The sequence below is a fragment of the Falco cherrug genome, chromosome 12 (genome assembly GCF_023634085.1).
Source record: "Falco cherrug isolate bFalChe1 chromosome 12, bFalChe1.pri, whole genome shotgun sequence".
In the NCBI taxonomy this organism is placed as follows: domain Eukaryota; kingdom Metazoa; phylum Chordata; class Aves; order Falconiformes; family Falconidae; genus Falco; species Falco cherrug.
This window is the reverse complement of record NC_073708.1, coordinates 7,634,053-7,656,944: the sequence shown is the minus strand read 5'-3', so window position 1 is coordinate 7,656,944 and position 22,892 is coordinate 7,634,053. Positions and strand designations below refer to the sequence as shown.

At 43.9% G+C, this 22,892-nt stretch overlaps 2 protein-coding genes across 4 annotated transcripts; one reads left to right on the top strand and one right to left on the bottom strand.

The window, feature by feature from the left end:
- Nucleotides 1-169: 169 nt before the first annotated feature.
- On the bottom strand, nucleotides 170-4,486 carry CENPL (centromere protein L). Its single transcript, XM_055724359.1, has 4 exons — nucleotides 4,349-4,486; nucleotides 3,808-4,059; nucleotides 2,522-3,064; nucleotides 170-1,129 (listed from the first exon to the last, which is right to left on the bottom strand). Exons 1-4 carry the CDS (start codon nucleotides 4,484-4,486, stop codon nucleotides 1,058-1,060), a joined length of 1,005 nt encoding a protein of 334 aa, XP_055580334.1. The 3' UTR covers nucleotides 170-1,057.
- Nucleotides 4,485-20,258, top strand: DARS2 (aspartyl-tRNA synthetase 2, mitochondrial). 3 transcript variants are annotated; one of them, XM_055724356.1, is made up of 18 exons: nucleotides 4,485-4,686; nucleotides 4,895-5,014; nucleotides 6,025-6,124; nucleotides 7,512-7,578; nucleotides 7,884-7,985; nucleotides 9,155-9,250; nucleotides 10,204-10,327; nucleotides 10,964-11,010; nucleotides 11,737-11,843; nucleotides 12,632-12,701; nucleotides 13,283-13,462; nucleotides 14,226-14,333; nucleotides 15,531-15,593; nucleotides 15,774-15,926; nucleotides 16,769-16,987; nucleotides 17,453-17,563; nucleotides 17,775-17,850; nucleotides 19,374-20,258. In XM_055724356.1, the coding sequence occupies exons 1-18, from the start codon at nucleotides 4,485-4,487 to the stop codon at nucleotides 19,559-19,561; spliced, it is 2,133 nt and encodes a 710-aa protein (XP_055580331.1). In that variant the 3' UTR covers nucleotides 19,562-20,258. The 3 variants fall into 3 exon arrangements, with proteins under 3 accessions (XP_055580331.1, XP_055580332.1, XP_055580333.1); XM_055724358.1 differs by adding an exon at nucleotides 5,314-5,454 and having other exon boundaries at nucleotides 4,607-5,014; XM_055724357.1 differs by lacking the exon at nucleotides 4,895-5,014.
- Nucleotides 20,259-22,892: the final 2,634 nt, after the last annotated feature.

Here is a 22,892-nt window from a genome sequence, read left to right as displayed (position 1 = left end):
AAGCCATGACAAGTGAATTACACAGGAAACTAGATTTCAAATGCTGCCACTGAATTACTTTGTAGGTAACAATTAGCAGTTTAATCAGGTAAGTTATAGTTGGAAATAAGCACCATACACTTATGTATTTAGGAAAAGTAAAGACCGCCTATGCATGACTAAGACCAACTTATTGGCAAAAGATGGCAAACATTTTCTTTATTTAGTACTGTAATACAAAAATCATAATACTCAACATGTACAAACTCTATTTCCTTTCTGCTCATTTAAGCTATAGCCAGGCACTGTGCACTGGCTCTCTGAACTCCTACCTCCTGTAGCAGGGACAGATCTAATATAACATTTCAGCACCCGTACCTCCAACCCCAAGAGCTCTCCGGCCTAGAAGACTACAGACATTAGGCAAAGCACAATACAGCGCGCTCTTACACACAGGCCTTCGTTTCCTATTAGCTTGTCTGAGGACCAACAGGCTGGACACACAGGGCAGTTCTCACTCTCATGCTGTTCACCTTAGCTCAACTAGGACTTAGATGAGCACTTGATGACCATTGCCAACCAGTCATACTGTTCATAAACGACTTCACAAGCTAGAAGGGCATTTAGAAACCTGGATTTCTTTGCTTTGGTTTGTAAAGCATGCACCCTTTCTCAGGTGTGCCTGACTTTGGGCCCAAGAGTAGTTGCAGTTTAGCTAAGGCCAGTACAGCTTAGGCTGCCTAGGTATGTGAAAACAGAAATACCTATTAATAAGTTACATTTAAGAATTTGCAGTTTATCCCCTCACCCCTGGCTCATAACACATAAATGAACAGAGTAATTATGGTAAAACAAAGGTGCTTAAACTATTAGTTTGTACCCCTTCTTGAGGGCAGCATGTCTGCTTGCTTTTGCTGTGCATAATGTTGAATTACAGCTCGTTACAGAGTTGAGTCTAGCTTTGGACAGCCAGCATGAAAGGAAAAATGATGCTGCAAAAGCGAGTTTCCAGTTGGTTTCTCAGCATACATCTTCCAACAGTAAGCCTTTTTAGCATGAAGATTAGCTGAAGTTACTCTCACTGTATGTGACAGATTGCTAGTTCTGTCAGTAGCATCAGCACTCCAGTTAGGTATTGACTTTGTAGAAACTGCAAGAAAGAAAAAGAAGTCAAAACAAATTACAGTTGCCAGATTTCCACATCCTTAAATGGCTGGAAACCAATTACCAGGTGTTCCATGCGATTAGTCTGCTTCTCTGTTGTTTGCAAGGTACCTTTGTTACTATTTGGATCCTGGATATGGAGAAAACATGCATGCCTATCTGGTGCTCCTTTCAGAGCCCTCTGACTTATGCTCCTGTCCCATGTGAAGCAGAGTACTGTAGTCATCCCCTGCTGCTACTCCAGCTTTTTGGAAGGTGAGAATCCTAGCCCTCCTGCTCCTTTGGCTGCCTCCCTCCCTCTACAGGAAGGCCAGGAATGAGACTGTGCCCATCTCCTTGAATACCCCTCTTTTCCCATACTGAATTATGTCTGACTGGAACTTGTTATCCCCATTATGGAAGAGCCAGAACTGAGTTTACACAGCACACAGTCTAGAAGAGAACCCTTCTTCAGAAAGCCTTTTCAGCTGAGCATCTCTTCTGTTCACTTACCTGCAACGTAACAAGTTGTTTCGGTTCTTTTAAACTACAACACATAAACCCAAGCAATGCAGCACTAACATTTGGTGGTTTGCAGTTGTCCTAGCAAAGGCTGAAACTGTTAGTAGATGCTTCCCAGCAAAGCTTATTTTCTTTCATTTGATGAACTCATGCTTCAGGAAAGATGTGCAAGTGGGGTCCCAGTTACAGCCTCTAACATTCCCCTTGTACCCAGAACAGCGACATCAGTACGTCGTAGGCTAAATTGAAGCAACTGCATTTACATGAACTGTTCTGTAATTCAGAAGACCGTATTAGTACTCCTTTAAGAAACTTCAGGAAGGATTAATCCTCCATGGTTTTAAAGGCTATTATAGATACTGCTGCAGCACCTGTATGAACAGGGTTACAACTGAAGTAGTTCCAAGCAAGAAGTTTTGACTCTTACCTGTTGTCTTTTGGTTCACCCACACACCAGTTATTTTTACATAGCAGGTTAATTCTGTTTGTCTTCTGCCTGTGTCTTAATAACTGCAAGACTCAAAAGCTAATGAATATTTTCTCAGGTTTTTGATTAAGTCTGAGATATTTCTAAGCTCAAGTTTTGGCCAATGGGCAAAGAAACTTTTGTGTTCATACCACAGCTAACACACCTATTTCTGGCCCAAGACTACGGTTAGTAGCTTCTGCTGCAATACAGTAGTAAAATACTGTATCGATAGCTGCCCCAACTCCAGAATGAATTATCACTAATAAAAGCTGACAGTTTTAACAACTTCTTGTAGGAAATTATGCATGAGAAACATGACACCTTAATTTTAAAGAGGCATTCCTAGCCAGATACAGCTATTTTGTTTGTCCAGCATTGGTTAGGACAAGATGCTACTTAAAACCTCACCTTTATAATCCCATCACAGTGTGCTGAGGCAATTGCTGTAGAAACTTTCACCAGTTTTGTAGCTGACAAGTGGATCTTAAAGTGTCTGTGGAAGTGAGCGTAAAGGCAGTCCATAAAAACATCTACCTCTTCTTGAGTGATCTCTCCTGGAGTTTTTTGGATTGTGTCCCACAGAGCTTTTGCATCCTCTGGATGAATGGCATATGAAATATCCAGAGGCTGGGGCAGACTGGGGACAGAGAAAACGAGTTCTATGGCAGATGTTAATATGTCCAGTTTGCATCCAGTCCACATAGCGGCCATCCAACCGAGATTGAGAGGACTGATGGCTAAACGGCGGAAGCTGCAGTCAAAATTCTTCTGAAACCAACTTCCAACAATGGATGTGTAACTCTCTGCCCCATTAGTAAGAAACAGAGGTAAACAAGTGAAGTCTGGTGGAATTTTCTCAGAAAGATCATCTCCAAACACAGAGCAGAAACAGCCCGACCACACCAGTTTCTCTTCTGAGTTTTTTTTGGAAATTGGTGATCTCAAAGAAAGCTGGGATGGGGAAAAGAAGCATTTTTATGCCACACAACAAGTTTGATGCTTTTTTAGCCAAGATTTTTTTTTTTTGTTTTATGATTTCAAGTGGTTAGTAGATGTTTTTTCTCAGGATCTCACAGGCAACATTCTTTTTTGTAAAGCTCAGTTATTCAGTCTATCTGTTACATCCCTAAAAGATGTGTGCAATTCTGCTGAAAACTGGGAAAAGCACTTTTTACTTCATTAGGAACAGTCTTAAGATCTGAGTTTATGCTGCTTAATTCAGAAAAGCCAATCCATGCTATGCCCTATAACCACTGTCACACTGAACTTGGCATTTCAGTAGCGTCTTTCACTTGAGGCAAAGCATTTCAGAAATACTAACTAGACTTGAGCTCAATGGCCAGGAGGTAGGATTATGCCAAGTCTATTCAGGAAGCAAAGTAACTGCCCCAAGTTCTTGCAGTAAATTGACTGCTGAACTATTGTTAGACAATCTCACTCACATACTATCAAGGAGTTGAACTCACAACTGCAATTAAACGTATCCATTGCTTGTGAGATGTTCTGTTCTAGTTAAAAATAGACAGGCCTCACTTTTATTAAATCTCAACAGATAGTACAGTAGTTACACCACACAGCTAGGGCTTAGCGTTCTGTTTCTTTTAAGAGAGACACAGCATTTTATGGCAGCAAAAGCAACTCGTAAAATGCTAGTCTTAATTACAATTATCAAAACAACTAGGAAGACTCCTTACCTGCACTAGAATCGCAGCCTGGTCTTGGTCAGTACCTCTCAGGTCTGGAAGGCTGGAGACGGCCACTTTGATGTCCAGCTCAACCCCTACTTCCACCGCCAGTCCCTTCTGCTTCTCGGCAGCAATGAAAGCGCTGAGCAGCCTGGCATAAGCTCGCAAATGGGCGCTGGAGAACCTGTACAGGGGGGTCACGCTGTACAAGGTCCACTGTTTGTGCAGTAGAAACGCCGTTCTCCGGGGATCTGCGTTTTCCTAAAAAATAAAAAAAGAATAAAAAGTTAAAGTCATACGAAAGCCCAACAGGCAGGGCCAGCCTCCCCCTTCGGCGCTGCAGCCGGGCCGCCCCCCGTGCCAGCAGGGGAGGTTTTCCTGCCGTGGGCGCGGTGTCGGGCGGGGGCAGCAGCATGGGGGCGGCGGGGTACGGAGGGGCGGCAGGCTACGGAGGGGAGGCGGGCCGGGCCCGGCCCAGGGCCTGCGGCGGCCCGGCTGAGGGGGCAGGTAGGCCCCGCCGCCGCCATCGCCCCCCACCACGGCGGCCTACCAGGGAGCGCGGCGCCGGCGAGAGGCCGTGGCTGCTGAGGCTGAGCCCGAACTGCCCCTGCGTCCGCCCGAACGGCGGCCCCCGTGAGAGCCGCCCGAGGCTGGGCAGCACCCGCGAGCCCCACTCCGCCGACTCCATGGCAGCCGGTAACAGCCCCCGCGCCGCTCCCCGCCGGGAGCGGTTTGAACACCCTTCCCGTCAGCCCCCGCGGCGCGCTGAGCGGGGCGCCGCCCGCTGCCGCCATCTTGGTGGCGGGCGGAAGTGCGGGAAGCGGGGGGCGGTTGGCCGGCGGGCTGAGGAGAGGCTCCTTCAGCCTGGCTGCTCCGCTGCGGCTCGGGGTGAGGAGATCTTCCACTGACGAGCCCAGGGGCAGCGGGTCTTGCGGTGGGGCGACCCACTTGTTGGAGCTGGGGACCTTCCCCCTGCTGCCGCCGGTGGGCCAGGCCTGCTCCGGGGAGAGGCCGGGCCGGGGTGGTTGGTGCTTTCTCTCCTGTGTTTTTACCTCTCACGGCTCGGAGGTTTGTGATAGACTGCTGTCTGGTTCAGGTGCTGGCTGTAAGATGGCCCTTCCCCGGCTGCTGCCGCCGCTGGCCCGAGGGCTGGCCTGGCCGGGCTGCGGGCGGGCTCTGCACCGGGCGGCCCCTGCCTCGGCCCCGGCGGCGCCAGGTGAGAAAGCAGCGTTTGCCTTACCCTGCCCTCTCCCCTGGGCTGTGGTGGGGTATTTTTCCTCCCTGAGACCCAGGTCAGGGTAGTCTGCATAGGCAATTAAAGCTACACTTGTGATAAGCTACTATAAGGCAATTAAAGCTACTCTCTTTTAAATGTCTTCTTTAAATCATATTTTAATCCTGTTTTTTTGGCATCTCAAGGTGAATTGTAATTCAAAACTAGTTTGTCTAATTTTGGTTTTGTTCTGGTTTTTTTTCTTAGCTTTTGTTTACTTCTTGACCCTCTTTCTTCTGTAGCACACAATCTGTAAACAGGGGTGGCGGAATGCCTAACACAACAGCTGGAAAACAAACCTTTGTGTCTACTTTTTTAATTGCAAAGGCTGTGATGAAGGTGGCAAGGGAGATGAGTTCACATCATTATATATATCTCTCTAGGTAATAGCATCCTTCAAATTTCTCTTTGCAAGGTGAATCTCTGCCGTGTTCTGTAAATGCTTTTATAACCAAGTCGTGGTGCCAGGCACAGGGGGGTCTGTGGAAAGTCTGTAATCATGGTTCAGGCCTTTAGTCAGTAGTTGCAGATAGGAAACTGTTTCATTTACACCCATGTGGTGCATGTCAGTATGTTTCAGTCTCGGCTTGTCAAGCCCTCTTTCTGCTGTGTCTTCTGGATTCAGATTTGGAATTGTCAGCGTGGCTCAGGACTGATCTGCGGCTTTCCCTTCCCTTGCCCCTGAAATTTGCAGGGCAACAGTTTGCAGCAAGGCTGTGTTCAGATTTCTGTATGGAAGTTTGACTGAGACATAAATAGTTACTCTAAAGGATTTGTTTAGAGTAATTTCATATTATATTAATGTGTTATAGCAGTTGTATTGAGCGTATGTGAAGTAACTTCTTTGTATATTTCTAAACTAGATTGAGGGGAGGGGTGTGTGGGGGGAACTCTGTAACTTTTGTTTCACTTGTCTGTAAAAGCCATGACAGATTTTACTGTTCTTGTTCAAGACTTTAATAGCTTTGTCATGCGGACCAACACTTGTGGGGAGCTGCGTTCTGCTCATGTGGGACAAGAGGTCACACTGTATGGATGGGTTCAGTACCAAAGGTAAATGCATACCAAAGTGAAAATGGAGATGCTTATTTGCTAGATCCAATGTAGGCTCTAGGCCTAGATTCAAACGCTTATTTTTATGCTTCAGGTTATCTTTTCATATCCTGCATTAGTAGCTTCTGAAGTGAGTATACAAGTTGATAACCGTGCCAGATCAGTATTTAAAATTTCAAGAGTTGCATACAAATCTTAATTGATTCTCATTACAACACTGTAAAGCAGTTAATTGCCCTTCCTGTATAGGAGAGAAAACAAGTAATAGCATATTTGTAGCAATTTTAACAGTTGTGAGCAAATAACTTTTTTTTTTTTTTTAATATATATAGTGTCCTTAAATTTTAAGCAAACAATGTTGTTTGTCTTTTCAACTACAGCATGTAGTGATGCATGTTTAAACAACCCAAGCTTTGGTTAAAAAAGAAATATTAAGAAATTGTAGTAAGTGGAGGACGAAATGAGAATTCCAGTAGGAATATTTGCTATAGGTGGTGTGATATAATCGCTCCTAATAGTGTTGAACACTTTGTAAATGTAGGGTGAAAAGCATGTCTGCATACAGCATGGAGAATGTGCCAAAATGTTGCGTTCCTCAGTACGTGTTTGTATCGTTCAGATAAGTCCTGTGGCTTTGATGAAATTAGTTTGTATCAAAAACCATTTTTTTCATTTTGCAGTCCAGAGAAGCTGGTTTTATCCAGCATTGTTCTGCAGCGATGGTCCGCATGGATTGTTTTGTTTGTTTTCTTAGGAGGTCCTGAGCATCTCCTCTTTGAGCAGTCGTGGTTGGAGTTACAGGAAACAGTTAGGATTATTGCAGTGTGATTGTTGTGCTCTTGTTTTTAAAGACAACTAGAGCATGTTCCATTTGACAGCTTCTTGATGGAATGAGTACAGTGGTAGCTGTGTCTGCTGCAGCTGAAGAGATCAAGATTTGCGATTCTGTGTCTAGGAGTGTGCATTGTTCATGTGAAACTTTATGGGATGAGTGTTTTGAGGTTGGATATTTTTTGTATCCATGTCAACTTTAGTTTTACTGCTCATGTAAATGTGTTTATACATATAAACAATCTGAACAATGTTTTCCAGCAGGAAATTGCTGTATTCAGAATCCCTGCTCTATATGGATTAACGTTCAAGTTAAAATCCTGACTCCCTTGTTACTTTCATATTGTCTGTCTGTGGCGGGGCAAAATCTGAGACAAATTGCTCAGATTAGATTCAGGTGTGGGCAAAGTATCTGTACACACATTACTTGGAAATACTTTGAGATTAGTCACAAGGTACAGAAAGTAGCTAGTTGCCATGTGCTTTGGCTTAAAAAGCGGAAGACTACTGAATTCTTGAAAACACTGTCTTTCCTTTTGTGTTTTTCGTGGATCAGACAAGGCCTGTTTCTGGTTTTGAGGGATTTCCAGGGACTGACCCAGGTCATCATTCCACAGGATGAGGTAAGTGCTACCAAAATATGAGTGTCTCTTTTTTTTTTTTTTTTAATTTTATTTTTTTTATTTTCACTTTGGTAGCTTGGGTCCAGCAGACACAGAAAGCAGGATAAAGTACTTTGTCAGACTGAGTGCTCTGACTCACAGGTACATGTAAGCATTATGAGAGCCCTACAAGAGAAACACCAATGCTGTTTCCTCTGGCTTACGAGGAGTGATCCTAGATTCTAATGGGTTGTTAAGAAATGAGGCCCTTGAGCATGGGGCATCTGTCCTGTTCTTTGAATTTCTGAGACATTATCATCTTGCAGGCACATTCCCATGTGAAGAAGCTCTTGTCTGATGCCCCAGCAGAATCCGTTGTACGAGTGACTGGAATTGTGTCCCATCGGCCCCCAGGGCAGGAGAATCCGGTGAGGTTGGGGTCTCTCAGGGGTTTTATTCCTTGTGGAAGAGAGCACTGGATTATGGTGGGTTTTGTGTCACAGCTTTGCCATGGGGCCTGGGTGTGTGACAGCCTATCCTCAGATAACATGAGGTGAAATAACTGCTATGACATGTAACTCAGGAGAACCTCAAAGCACACTGAAGACACCTGTGAACTGAATTGTATTCCAGCCCTTAGAAAGGATAACAGCTAGCTTTTTCAGGCTTTCACAGTGGTCGAGTATTTCTTTGTCTTGAAAATAAGTATTGTCATCACAAGCCCCATAGCATGTGATGACCTATTTCTCATGCAGAATAGCTGTTGCTGTTCTCATTGTATATGAAACGAAGGTTGAATAATTTTTTGATGTTATGCATTCCTCACTCTCATTGTAATCAGCTGTAGATAAATCTGTCAGGATGTATGTATCCCATCACTGACAGGCCTGAATAGAGAACCTGGGTTTATGACCATAATTTTTTTTTTGCTCTGACCACTTATAGATATCCATAAAGAATGCAGGCTTAAAGCAATGCTTTTATTTCTTTTAATAATTTATCACTTTGTTGGAAGGTTATATGTACTTTCCCCTGCTAAATAGAGGAGTTTTGTAGGATCAAATGAACTTTGTGGACCAGTGCTAAGTGGAGGAAAGTGTCTGTTCTCCCTTGGGATCTAAGAAAAAGAAAACCAGTTCGAAGAACTGGTGTTGACTTGTATTAAGGACTGATGGTGATGTTGCTAATATACACTGAAATGTCTGCAGCGTGGTTTCATTGAAGCTAATTGAACTATCTTGTCCAAATGCATGTGCCCTAGAGAGGTCTGTGCATGACTGTTCCTCTGTGCTCAACATGTCCTTCAAGGCAAAGGAAAAGTAATTGTATTTCTGGTAGAGATCAGTATGCTACTGGGAAAGAACATGCCATCTTTGGTGAGGTGACTTGTGTTTTCTGAACAGAAGGGAAATGTGGGAGAAATCTGTCCTTGAGGGAAGTTCTCAGAGTTATACAGTGTTAGAAGGTGAGGAGGATAATCGCATGGATTTCTTCACACACACACACCCCCACACACCCGACCGTCTGTGAAATACCTTTATTCAATTGTTTTCCCTAAGTTATTTAATCTATTTGTTTTCTTGCCTTTTTGCTCCAGAAAATGCCAACAGGGGATATTGAAGTGAAGGTGGAGACTGCAGAGATCCTAAACTCCTGCAAGAAGCTACCTTTTGAAATCAAGGATTTTATCAAGGTGTCTTTGGTTTTTCCTTCTTTTTACCAAATTGGTGGCTTTCCAGTATGTTGGGAATTTGCCCACTGTGATGGCCAAATATCTACGGGCTTTGTCTGGTTCTGCCAGCTCTGCTTTGGGGAAAGGATGGTATTTAAAATAGGGGTGCTGCTTGTTAGCTGTGAAGATGTATTTCTAATTAAGAGTTAAGCAGAAGACAAGGCTTGAATGATTCCAGTGCACAGGGTTTTCAAATGTCACTGTAAGAACAGATGGTAAAGGGAAGAGTGAAAGAAATCAGGCTATGCTAGCTTTTTTGAAAGTGTGAAACAGAACCTGCCAATGTGCTGCTGTGTTTTAAGGCAAGGGTGCCTAGTCTCGTCTGGACAAGTAGTTAGTCAGCTAGAGGATTTTCTTCTGTAAGTAGGCAGTCTTAAAAGAGATTTTAGTGCAGGCTTCGTGGAGTAGAGTGGCATTGCTGTTTAATTAAAGATATTCTCTGTGCCATTGAAACTGGAACTGATATGTAGGTGTTGGAATTGGGAGCCTGGATCCTGTTCCTTCTGTGTTGTGGCTCCTGGACAATTCCCATCATCCACACTACTTTAGTTTTCCTGTTTGTAATAAGGATGTGTCACCATTTAGTTATTCCTTTAGATCTGTCTATGATACCACTTCTCTGCTTAAAAATAGCAAGGAGGACTGCTACAGTCTGTTGCAGTGGACTGAGAATAGAGAGGGCTGAAATCCTGAGCTTTGAGGTACTTCTTAGGACAGTAAATGTCTGGTTTGGGTTTAAGGTAATTAAGGTGCATGGAAACACTCTCAGGGGCTGGTGTTTGTCTGTGTAGGTTGTCGCAATAGGGCAGCATCCTTTTTTAGATTCCTCCTTTTGTCCTGTGGCTTTAGGAGCAGCTTCATTGCACATGCAATTTGAATTTTGTTTCTTAATCCTAATTATCTCTTATCTTTAGAAATCAGAGACCTTACGGATGCAGTATCGCTACTTGGACTTGCGTAGCTTCCAGTTGCAGTATAACCTGCGGTTGAGATCACAGATGGTGATGAGGATGCGGGAATATCTGTGTAACCTCCATGGTAAGAAAAGTGCTTGAAGAACAGTGCAGCACACATCATCTTAGCCCTCCATTCTGTTTCCTGTTGCTGGGAGAGATTGCCAATCAACTTGCTACTCCAGACTGGTCCCGCTTTAGTAAGGACGTGTCTGTTTGCAGTGGGGTCTTTAGAGGGATGTTGGCAGGCCTGAAGAACAAAGTGTGTTGAAATCTCTTGGCATGCTACCGACCAGTTGTTTCAAATGAGCTATATCCAGTGAGAAAAGGCCTCTGGCAGGTAGTTTCCCTCTTTTGGTTACCCAGCTTGAGGCATGTCAAAAGGATGGATTTCTTATAGGCCTTTTGCTTATCTTAAAATCGGGAAGTCCTTTTTGGAAAAGCAAAGCCTACTTAAAATTGGATAATTAACAGTTTTTCAGCCTATATGGAGTCCTCTGTCATCAACCGTTCTGGCAGGACATCAGGGTAGCTCAGAGCCTTTAAATCTGTCATTACACAAGTTATTCTTAGAAGCAGCAAAATCTGTAGATTTCTAAGAGGCTACATGGTGTGCTAGATCTGTTTTGCAAACTAACCCTGCTCTGGCCTACTCTTGTGTCATACTAGATCTCCCTGCTCTCAGCATATTCTGTGTCTGAAGCATGCGTTTGTTCCTCAGGGTTCGTGGATGTAGAAACCCCAACGCTCTTTAAGAGAACCCCAGGGGTATGTATTCTGTTAGTAATGCATTTTAGCCTCCTGCGATTGCACAGGCAGTTAGTTCATGGTTGAATTATTGTCAGTTGCCACTTGGCCTTCATTGCTGTTCCCTCGCAAAGTAACAGCTTGTGCAAATTTCTGATACGGTATGTGGATCCTTTTAAAAGTAGGTGGAGTGAAAGTGGAGAGGTGTCTTAATTTTGAACCTTCAAGTGAATAAAGCTTCTGTCTTTTAGAGTGAATGTGGGGTGTCAGCCCTGTCCTGGGACAGCCAGATTATAAAACCAAAAAGTTTCCTCTAAACACTTTCCCCAGCATTTATCTCTTAACTAGTAGGTTACTGCAGTGGCACCGCTCAAGTCACTTTAATTTCTGAGTTTATATTCCTTCCTTTCATTTCAAAAATAATCGGAGGAGAGCGCTGTAGCCCAGTAATTGTTGATGCAGCTAACACATGGAATTCTTGCATTTAACCCCCTGTCTTGGATGGTATGTTGTTATGCGTTACTCTCTGAGCAGAAAGTGGAGAATCCTCCTTTGGGATATTTTGAACCAAGTTGGTTAATAGGTTGGGGTTTTTTAAGCGTAGTGTACAAACCGGCGTTCATCACAAGTGGGATTTCATAATGGGGAGAAGAGGTCCTTTCCTCTTGCGCTTCTAGTCTGTGCTCTCTGTCGGGAATTGAGGCCACTTTTTTGTTGAACTGTGTAAGCTTTTCATTCTCTTGTTAGGGAGCAAAAGAATTCCTTGTGCCCTCGAGGGAAGCAGGCAAGTTCTACTCTCTGCCACAGAGTCCTCAGCAGTTCAAGCAGCTCCTCATGGTTGGAGGCCTGGACAGGTAAGAGTTTCTTGTACTCCTGTTCTCTGCCTGTCCTGTCCAGGGCTTGCTTGCTTTGATCCGTGGGATTTTAGATACTTCCCAAAAGATGTACTGCCAAAGGTTTTCTGTTTTGAAGAGGGATCCTTAAATACTTAGGACTTTACAGCTAGGCCAGGCCCTTTGCCCCCCAGCAATAATGCCTCCCAGTAAGGGGAAATATATCCTGTGTGAAGGCTGAAATCTTCACTGTTTTTTTTAATGTAAACTTGATCTGAAGCACAGTCTGCCTGAAGGGCAGAAAATCTAGTGTGTGATAACAGCCTGTTCAGAGTAATCTATAGAACTAATTGAGCTGAGGCTGAGCAGCTGGGCTGAGACAAGGAAAGCGCATTCTCAGGGTGCATGAGTACAAAGCTTTTAATTAGGCTTGTTTCTTCAAAAAGGGAGAAATTGTTCATAGAGTGAATTGTAGGCCAGGTCTTGACCATGAATGAATTTTGCATGGCTGTTAGTAAGAGTCCAAGTTTGGAGCAGAAGGTAGGAAAAGGGGTTGCTGCTGGGACACAGCTCACCTGCTAACCTCCACATGCCTCTGGAAGATAAGTTGGAGGTGGATTCAGTTACTTCCAGTCAACGTTGTATATTTTTGAGGGGATGGAAACAACCAGGGCTATGATCATCTGCTGCAAAGGCAACTGAGCTCTCTTCTTTTTACTTTTTCTTCTTTTTTTCATGATCGGTCCTATAGCCACAATTTAATTTAGGATACCTCATAAATTGTTATCTAAGTACAAGTACTATTGCAGGTACTTTCAGGTCGCTCGCTGCTACCGAGATGAAGGTTCACGGCCTGACAGGCAGCCTGAATTCACTCAGGTAACCAACTCACACTACCTCTCAACCTCCTCCTCAACCCAAACAGCTTGTAGCTGTTTTCCCTTCTGAAGACTTGGTTTCTGCTAGCTTGTGTGCTGCTTGAGGGGTACAACATTGTTTGCTGTGTGTTTCACAGACCCAGCCCTTTGAAGTTAATGTGGGACATGCACAGAGTGGTTACTGTCCTTGGCTGAGTGCAGGGTCCCAGGTGCAGCAGATGTGGGAACTGTGTTGCAGTCATGATTGTGCTTGATGATGCAATCTCCTCTGGTCCTCCTGGGTCAGGCGTCCGATTCCTCAGCCTTGAGATCCCAGGCAGAGTTAGCCTGGTTCATTCAAGGCTTCTCCTTCTGTCCTTGTCATCATTACGTTATACAGTTCTCTGAGGAGATTGTTGCCTGAGTCATCAGGCTGTACGGAGACCATAAGCACATCCTCAGTGTAATACAGACATGCTATAATTTCATGTAGTATATTGTTCCTTGTTATGCTAACTTTATAGTCAAGAGCTTCTGCAAATAGCAGTGCAAAGGCAAAACCTGTAGCTAATATGGAATCCCCCTCTTGTTTTCTTTCTTAAGATAGACATAGAGATGTCATTTGTAGATCAAGCTGGGATCCAGAGACTAATAGAAGGCCTCCTGCAATATTCGTGGCCTGAGGAAAGAGGCTCCATTGCAACTCCTTTCCCTTCAATGACGTATGAGGAGGCACTGGCTGCCTATGGGACTGATAAGCCAGACACGCGTTTTGGGATGAAGGTGAGGATTTGCCCATTGGAAATGTGCAGCTTTTCCTTTCTGTTAGTATTTTAATAATCTTTGGGTCATGTATATGTGATTGGTTGGGGTACTGTAATTCACACAAGGTGTCTATCCCGTCATTGCTCTTTATACAGGTAATCATCTTTTGGGAAAGAGAGGGTTTGATTTAGTTAGCTGTGGAAAATATGTTTGAAGAAAAATTTTTGAAAGATAGGACTGTCTTAGGAACAGAAGCCCATAAGACATCCAGTGCTTTCACCTGCTGCACTCCAAAGCATACTCCTGGTGAGCACGCTTCACGAGATGGGCTTCTCCAGCCTGCTAGTGGCCTGAAGATAGTTTCAAGATACTGCAGTTGTGTGCATACACTGTTCCTATATGAAATAAGAGTATGAAAGTACGAAATAGGAATATTGACAAATGTATTAAGAAGAACAGTGCTGAAAAGCAAGAAAGCTTCTTGTATTTTGCTAGGAATTAATTATGGGGATTTCTTTTTCTCAGTGTACGGTTCTCCTCACTGCGGTAGGATGTCATCATCTCAACCTTAGGTTTTCCTGGCTGTCTTGCATTTCTGTTTCTGCAGTGCTGGACTTCCTAATGGTTATTCCAGCTTGGCCCCATTCATTTCTTTCTGATTTCTCTAAGCAAAGGAATGATGTCCCAGGGAATGGCGTTGAAGGTGTTAAGACACAGGTGCAGGATTTCTGCTTCATGTTTCTACCACCACTGATTTTCCCTGTGAATTCTCCCTTCTCAGATAGTGGATATCAGTGAGTTTCTACGAAGATTGGACATTCAGTTTGTGCAGAACGCACTCAGTTACCCACGTGGCACTGTCAAAGCCATCCGTATCCCTCAGGGAATGGTAAGTGATGCTTTCACATACTGCTTGTGGTTTATGTGAAATAAATAATATGCTGGTTTGAATTTTTTCATTGGTATGGAAGTGTTTCTTTCTATTACTGGGGGAGTGGTGCCCTTCAGGGAATTTGGGATTGATTGTAACTGATGTCAGGTTGGGCTGAGTGGTGTTAGAATGGAGATGATCAGGTGACAGGAGGAGGAGAGGAAGAGAATATTGCTGCAAGATCCCTTGAGGATAGGGAAGCTTCTCTGGGATTCAGCTTCCTTTTGTCAAGGATGGCTTCTGATAATGCATCTCAAGAAGAAATTATGCCCTGTGGCAAGAGATTGAAGTAGAGCTAGGTGTGGCCCAGCTCTGTTCTGGGCTAGTGAGAGAAAGGTCAAGTGGTTACATGCCCTTCTCATTTTTGCTTTTGCTGCATTTGTGGGCACAACTCCTGTCTGGTAACGAGAATGTCATTGACCAAATCCAAGGCCAACGATAAATGTAGAAGATTGACACAGCTATCTATTTTGGCAGGGAAGCAGATTTAATTCTAGCTGTGGGCATCTTTGCAGCTTGGACAGTATGGAAAAAAAATCCACTAAACACTGTTTTATTTGGGGAATAGGATTTTCTGACTGTTTTTTTCTTGGAATTCCTTTAGTTTTAGCACAAAGTGCAAGTTACTGGCTTCCCACAAGAGGGCACTAAGGTGTGTGTTTGAGCAAAACAAAAGTGGAAACTCGAGCCTCTAAACATTGAGTAGCTGAAGAAATCAAGGTCTTGACACAGGTCCTCATTTACTGCGTTTCTTTTCCTGTGAGAGTCAGCCCAGTTGGTTTCCCTCTGTTCCTCCAAACTGGACTTTGCCTTTGCCATGGATAGTGTGGTGTTACAATCTTGTTTCTGCATGGTACAGGCAGTTAGCTGACACGATCTGACTCTGACCATCTACATCTGATTTGTGAGGAGGAAGAAAAACTGCAGCCAGATATGCAGTCTAGAGGGGCCCCTGCCTGAAAGGAGCCCGTGGAGAAGATGCCCAGCTGCAGCCTAGTGCTGTGGGCCCTGTCCTTTTCCACAGCCCTCAGAAGAACTTGTACTAGAAACAAAAGAACTTGAAGTTTGGAAACAACTCAGTCGGTAGAATTGAATCCTGGGTAGGCTTTCCGTAGATTTTGCTGATGTTTGTGTTTTGTCTTGCTCTTTCCTCAGAGATACCTTAAAAATAAAGATTTGGAGTCATTAAAGGAGTCTGCAAAATCCCAGTTTAACCAGGTAAGACAGAAACACTGCTGAGGCATTGGAAGTGGTGAATGACAAAGTGTGTATAAAGGCACTTACAGGCAGAGGAAGGTAGAAGAGCAGTTTTTAATAGCGGAGTCAGTGCCTGAGCATGTGATGCTTCAAGACAAGAGAGGGCAGCACTGGACTGAACATATTTTTGTCTTTCTTTAGGAAATCATGGAAATTATCTGCAGGCCTGATGGAAGCTTAAAGTCTCTGCTTACAAAGTTTCTTGATGAGAAGCAGCAGTCAGAGCTTATCCAAGCACTGAACATGCAGGTGGACGATGTGGTACTGCTGGCAGCTGGTGAACACAAGCAAGTGGTAGGAAGCATTTCTTGGCTGGCTGTGCGAGTTGAATGTTGCTAATGATGGCTTTGATGTTATCTGACCTTAGTCTAATTCTTCTTATTACTAAAATAGGTCATAATCTAATTCTGTATTTCTCTGGAACAGAAGCTATAGCAATAGCAAATAATTCATGAAATATACATCTTACTTTTATTTCCCCTAGTCACATTCGTAACTGAAATGAAGGCTGGAATAGAAAAGAGCAACAAATCAGTGCCTCCTTTTCTCTCACTTAATTTTTAAAATATCAAACAGATTGGAAAACAAGGTCAGCTGGGTAATTTTGTCTTCTGTAAGTAGATGACAAGAGTGAAGCACAGCTGCTTATTAGCAGCAGTGATGGGAGATTCTCTCCCTACCTGTCTCTGTATTCTTGCGAGCAGATGTTGTTTCCAGGCATTGGTTTATGACTAGGCATCGTGCTTTTCTTGATAGCCAAAACTGTCATATTCTTTTTCTGTGCCTTCATTTTTCTGTCAGCAAAGTACAGATCTTACCTGTGCTCCCTCAGTTAATCCACACTTGTCTAGAGCTTGAGATTAGTCTATGAAGGATCTGTGAAGATGAAACAGTTGGAAGCAGATGGACTGTCCAGCTCCTTACTTGGTCTTTGTCAAACCCTGGAGCTGCTGCTGCCTCAGCAGGAAGGTGATATCCTTCAGGATACAAGGCAAAAGTGTTCAAGGCAACAATACATTACAGTTGATGCTGTCTGTGATATTGCCTTTATGAAACACTCCTTCCCTGGTCGGTGTTTGAGCAACCTCCCTGATAATAAAACTGTTGCATCTCATTCCTTACTTTCTCTTTTGCAGTGCTCTGCATTAGGAAGCCTACGGTTGGAAACTGCTAACCTCCTTGAGGCAGCTGGGCTGGTTCTCCGTGATCCTACAGCTTTTCACTTTCTGTGGGTGGTGGATTTTCCCCTTTTCCTCCCAAAGGAAGAGAATCCCACTGAACTGGAGTCTGCTCATCACCCCTTCACTGCCCCTCATCCTTCAGATACCAGCCTCCTCTATTCTGATCCCACAAAGGTAACTAAGCTTGTGTCTGTCATGCTGGCTTTTCTGTGTGTCATGGAAGACTAGGCAGATAAGAGCTGTTTTTAGTTTAAAAAGAGATGTTTCATGGAACTGACTGCATTATTGTACATGTTTGTTTGCAAGAGATGCTTCCAGATTACACTGAGTGGCAAATATACGTGTGTGCCCTGACAAAAGGGATTTAAAGGCAACAGTGGTGAGGAGCCTTATGTTCTGACCCATCCCATGTTGCTTCAGGTTTTGATCAACTTAGCAAAAGGATTTGTACTGTTCCCACATCTGTCAGCCTCAGTCCATGCCTCTGGTAGGATTGGTACCTGAACTTCAAGGGACGATTGAGAGAGCAGTGTAGTATGTCGTGGCTTTGTTCCCGGTGCCTGCTGTCTGTGTGCAGGTTGTGGTTGGATGCAGCTGTGCCCCAGCCTTGCTAAGGTGCTTGTTCATGTCTTTCTGCAGGTCCGTAGCCAGCACTATGACCTTGTGCTGAATGGCAGTGAAGTTGGAGGTGGCTCCATCAGAATTCATAGTGCAGAACAACAGCGTTTTGTGCTGGAGAAAGTGCTGAAGGTAACACCTGCAGAGGTCTCTAACATTCTCTTGGAGATTTAAAAGACTAATTAATTCAGATACCCATTCCAAATTCCCAAAGAATTTGTGCTTCTCAAGTAAAGAAACGTAGCTCCTAGCTCTGAGCAATGGATGACTTCACCATACCTTCACCTTACATTGCTAGCAGGAGGAGCATTGCTTGTGCAGTGTCACTTATGTAATTTTGCAGGAGAATTCTGAGGTCCTTTCCCATCTGCTTGAGGCTTTGGATTTTGGAGCTCCACCTCATGGAGGAATTGCTTTAGGTAAGTGTTCTCTAGCTTTCCAGATGCAGGTGTCTTGTGACCATTTTTTCCCCCCTTCGTTAGATCCCAAGAGCAAGCCTCATGCTTGTTAGTCATGTCTCCTGACAGAGGTGGCTGTTCTGGGGTTGCAATTTGGCACACCAGTGTGGTAACATTGTGGGCTTACACTGTGCTTCCATCTCTGGCTGCTTTGTAGAAGGAAAGAGGTCTCATCATTAAGTGCAGAATATTTCAGTGTTCCTCCCCAGCCTCAGAGTGATTTAGTTCTTACGCAAGGGCCATATCACATACTGTTGGCTCTAAGGATGACTCTTATCAGCTCTTCTACAAATAGTGTATTCATTAAGATTAGGTCATACTTACTCTCATTCCTGTGCAGCCAGAACAGGATCCCTGTACTGCATGTCCAGAGGCCTGGGACAGCATGGTACTTTGTGTTTCACACCCTGGGTCACTGTCACAACCTTGCCCTCTGCTTCAATCTCACTTCCCTTCTTCCATATCTGTTTTGCTCACTAATTTAGATAATGTCAGATTTTTTTCTCCAAGTACCCTGCAAATTTGTGGTTTTAAAAAAGAAAAACACTCTCCTGCTACAAAAAAAAAAAAAAAAGAGAGCATTTTAACCTGTGGTCTTCCAGTGTGATTTCCCTCTGTTCAGTCATCCAGAGCCTTTTGTTCTTTCTGAATTCCTTCTAGTTGTTGTAATCCTTCAGAACTGGCTGATGAAGAGCATTGAGCAGTTAAGCAGAGCCCTGACAGTGTACCTGCCTCTTAGCTGCCCTGGTTTTGTTACGCTGCTGTGGTGGTTTAACCCCAGCTGGCAACCAAGTGCTGGCTCACTCTGCTCTGCTCCCTGCTGCCCCCCTGCCTCCCCCGAGGGAGGGGGGTTGAGTTAAGAACAATTTAATAATTGAAATAAAATAAAAGAAGCAATAATAATAATGAAAAGGAAGCAGAAGGGGAGAAGAATAAAATCCAAAGGGAAGGAGGGGAAATAAAACCAAGTGATAGACAATACAGCTGCTCACCACCCACCGATCAATGCCCAGCCAGTCCTCAAGCAGCAGTCTGCAGGCCCTGACCAGCTCCCCCCGGTTTATATACCGAGCGTGATGTTCTGTGGTATGGAATAGCCCTTTGGCTAGTGCAGGTCAGCAGGGCTGGCTCTGTCCCTTCCCAGTTTCTTGTGCCCCTCCAGCCCTCTTGCTGGCAGGGCCTCAGAAACTGAAATGTCCTTGACTTAGTATAAACATTACCTAGAAACAACTAAAAGCATGTTATCAGTGTTATTCTCACACCAAATCCAAAACACAGCACTGCACCAGCTACTAAGAAGAAAATTAACTCTAAGCCAGCTGAAACCAGGACAGCTGTCTGCAGAGGCGCTGTTTCTGGCTTGCAGGCCTTGGTGTGTTGCAGAAGTTTCTGTAATATTGAAAAGCTTGATTTTGGTAGGGCCATATCCAGTATTTGCTAGGGCCCTAAGTCAAGTGGTTCACCAATTTATTTTCTACTTCTAGGACTTGACAGGCTGATCTCTCTCATCGTTGATGCTCCAAGTATCCGAGATGTCATTGCTTTTCCTAAATCCTTCAGGGGACGAGACTTGATGGGCAATGCTCCAGACTATGTCACTCCAGAAGAACTAGAGCCATATCACATCCAGGTTTCCTGGCCCCTTGCAGATAAAGAGGCAAAGAAAAACTGACTTAAAGCCAGTGGTGTAATGTAAGCTGATCTGTTTAACCAGAGGTGGTTACAGCTTCTGAATACTAGAGTTCAGTTCTGAAAACATCAACTGGCAGTTTCAGGATTGAATGGGAAATAGATAGCTCTCTGATAGGAATTCACCTTTGGGTTGGTAATGGGGAGAAGTAGAAATGCAAAAGAAAAGAACATAACTTTAGCATAGGATATTGAAACTGTTGGCTTTGAGGTACGATATTGGAGGGAAGATGGGATCTATTTTATTTTTTTTATTCACTGGCCACATTTTACATGTCCCTTGTAAAGTATTATTCCTCCCATCTGGCGGTGATAGTGTCAGCTTCCCTGGCAAGGTGGTTTGTATTCCTGGTGATGGTTGAATCTGGGGATTGTTACAATAAAGCAGTGCTGTGCTGGGCCAAGAGCTCTGGACACTTCACAGCAAAACTTTAGTGCAGCCAGCAGCTTGTCTCATGTTGCAGGATACAAGATCATCCAGAACTTGCCATGAGGAGTTCACATTCAGCTGTGTTCTCTCCTCAAAGAGGGGGAGGGAATTGTTCGTAATGTTTGCAACAGTTGTCTTAGTAACGCTAGTCAAAGAGGTGATGATCTGTCTTCGGGGCCTGTGGTCCTGGTGCTTTTCAGCACACTAATTCTGAAGTTTGTATGTTTGTAAATAAAGTTTATCAAGTTTATCTGACCATGTGGTTTTGACTGAGCTTGGCTTTGGACTTTCTCTACAAGAGCAAGCTGCCAGGTTTTCTTTTTTCTCCAGGAGGTGAGAACTGTGACAGCATAACAGGGTTGCCAGTCTTCTGTAAATTCTGCCAGGTTCTGCAAGTCTGCTGCTACAGTGGCGAGTGAGGCAGCACCAAGTTCCTCACAAGTAACTGTTCATCCCTGTCCCGACCAGAACCGCTACAGTGCAGGAGTGTACAGAGCAGAGCACCAGCTCTAGCAGCATCCTACCAGACCAAGCTACTAGTGTTAGCAAGCCGCCTGCAGAGGCACTCCCCTAGGTGGTGTTAACTCCGTTTGGCTTGGAGCAAGCAGAGAATTGGTGTGGGAGGAAAGAAGGAAGGTGAAGAAGCTGAGGGAAAAAGAAGGAAGAGGTTACCTGAATAAGCTGGGAAGATGGTGCAAAAGAAGGAATGGGAGTGCTACTGTGTCCCAGTTGGGCAGAACAAGCAGGAGGCATCTCCTAGTGCAGAAGGAAGACTGCAGTTCTTGTCTGAGCTGATGCTGAACTCCAGCTGTCTGCAGGAGATCCTATCCTGCAGGTTCTAACAGATTCTGGGCTGCTCCAAGGGTTATCAGCTAATTCAGCCTCCATGTTGTGGGATATCATGTGGTGGTGCATACTGTTGGGTTGGTTGGTTTTTTTAAAAAAAACCTGGACTATCCTGTTGGTAAGAAACACTAAGTGAGGTCATCTTAAGGTTGGTTGGTTGGAGTACTTTGTACAGACTAAAAGTACCATCCATAGACAAGTAACAGTAGAGCTGACTCGCTGCTGTTTTGCAGATTGTAAGATGGAGCTCTGTGTGTGGAAAAGAAATGTTTCTTATGATTGCTATCGTCAGTCTTGGAACATGACTGTTAAAAAAAGCCAGAAAACCAGCACAATCCTGCGTATATGTTCACATTCATTCTAGTCAAACACTATGAATACCTTAGTTTTTTCCCTGAGCTATTCATTCTTGAAATTAATTCACCTTTGTTTACTTGGGTTTTTTTCCCACTGAGTAGAAGTTGTCAATAATGGAATGAGGATCAGTTTTCAGAGAGAAGCTGAGCTGAAAATTGGACCCCAAGCAGATCCATGTTAAAATAATTTTTTAAATTTTTGTTGTTTTTGCAGGGAGGAGAGTCATCTTGTGAGAGTTATACCAGATTTTTTGTTCCCTTAACTTGTAAGCGATGATATGGAATACAGGGCTATATGTATCCTGTTCAGCCTGCTTTTTTTAGAGGATGCTGGATTTTGTTGTTTATTTTCTTTACTAGTAGTGAGATGAAGATTGGCAGGGAATTTGCTTGAGGATCATCTGTGTTCCTAACACAGGGATGTCAGAGGCTTGTTTGAGGATATGGAATCGCAGAAAATACCATTTACCCTAAAAAGTTCATTAATCCCCCCCAGACTTATTTATAGTAACTGTAAACATAATGTGCTGAAGTTTTTATTTTTAATTGTGAATTAAGGAGTGCTGTATCATCTGGTTAGTAACTGCAGTTCTTTTAAATTAGGATTATCAAGCTTTCAGAGGGTAACTGATGCTCTAAGAGGTTTAGGCAGAGATGTAACACTGCCTGCAACATTCTTCTTGAGAGCAATTGTTAAAAGGTGAGCAAGCTGTCCCTGAGGCGTACACATCCCTCTTGAGCAAGCTGTTTATTGTGCTGTTTGTTTACCTGCTGCTATATTAAGGACTCACCGCAGCTAGAAGTGTGTGGCACAGCCACGCTTAGCTACAGGGAAAAAAATACAGCAAAACGTGTCATTGGAGCTGCTGCAGTCCTGCCACAATTAGGTCAGTGAAAAAGATGTATCCCAAATTTATGCAAGCCATCTGTGCTTGGATTTGTGAATGAAGGTGGCTTACAAGTGTGGGAATTTGCCAGTGGTTGTGTGAATGTTGCCACAGAGAAGACATTAATCTTTTTGGTTTTCATAGAGTGTAAGGTTTCACTTGGGCTTGTAGGAGCCTGATCTACAGAAAGTCATTTTCAAACCACCTTCTAGTTGGCATACTTAGCTGCGCATTTTGCTATAAGCAAGAGTAGGCAGGTGTTACAAAGAAATATGTGGAAATAAGGGGTGGTTGTATTGCAGAGCAGTATCTCATGTTTGTTGGGGAAAAGCTGCTGGCCTGTTATCCCGAAAACAGATGTTAAAACTACTGCTTGAGTTCAGCACAATGTCCATCAGAAACACCTCCTGAAAATAAGCCACAGCATAACCACGAACTACAAGCTTTCACAGAGCTCTTGTCACTTCTATCCTCCTCTTGTTTTCCTGTGTGAGACAAACCTATGGAAAAACGTTGCTGTTGGCTATGCTAGGAGGTGCAAAGTCCTGGACTCCTCTGTAAGAGTTAGTCTTTCAGTGATCTTTCATTAGAGGTGTGGTGTGTAAGAACAAAAGGCTGGTGGAGCTGTATTGCTGCGTGGTTTGGGTTGGTTGGATTTTTTTTTCCTTTCCTCACGCAGCACAAGTCTCCAGGCCCAAGCTGAACTAGCTGTGTAAATCTGCTCATCAACTTAATGAGAGTCTAAAGTCCTTGAGGGTGCCTTTGTACTACTCCTTTTTGTCCAAAGAGCAAGCA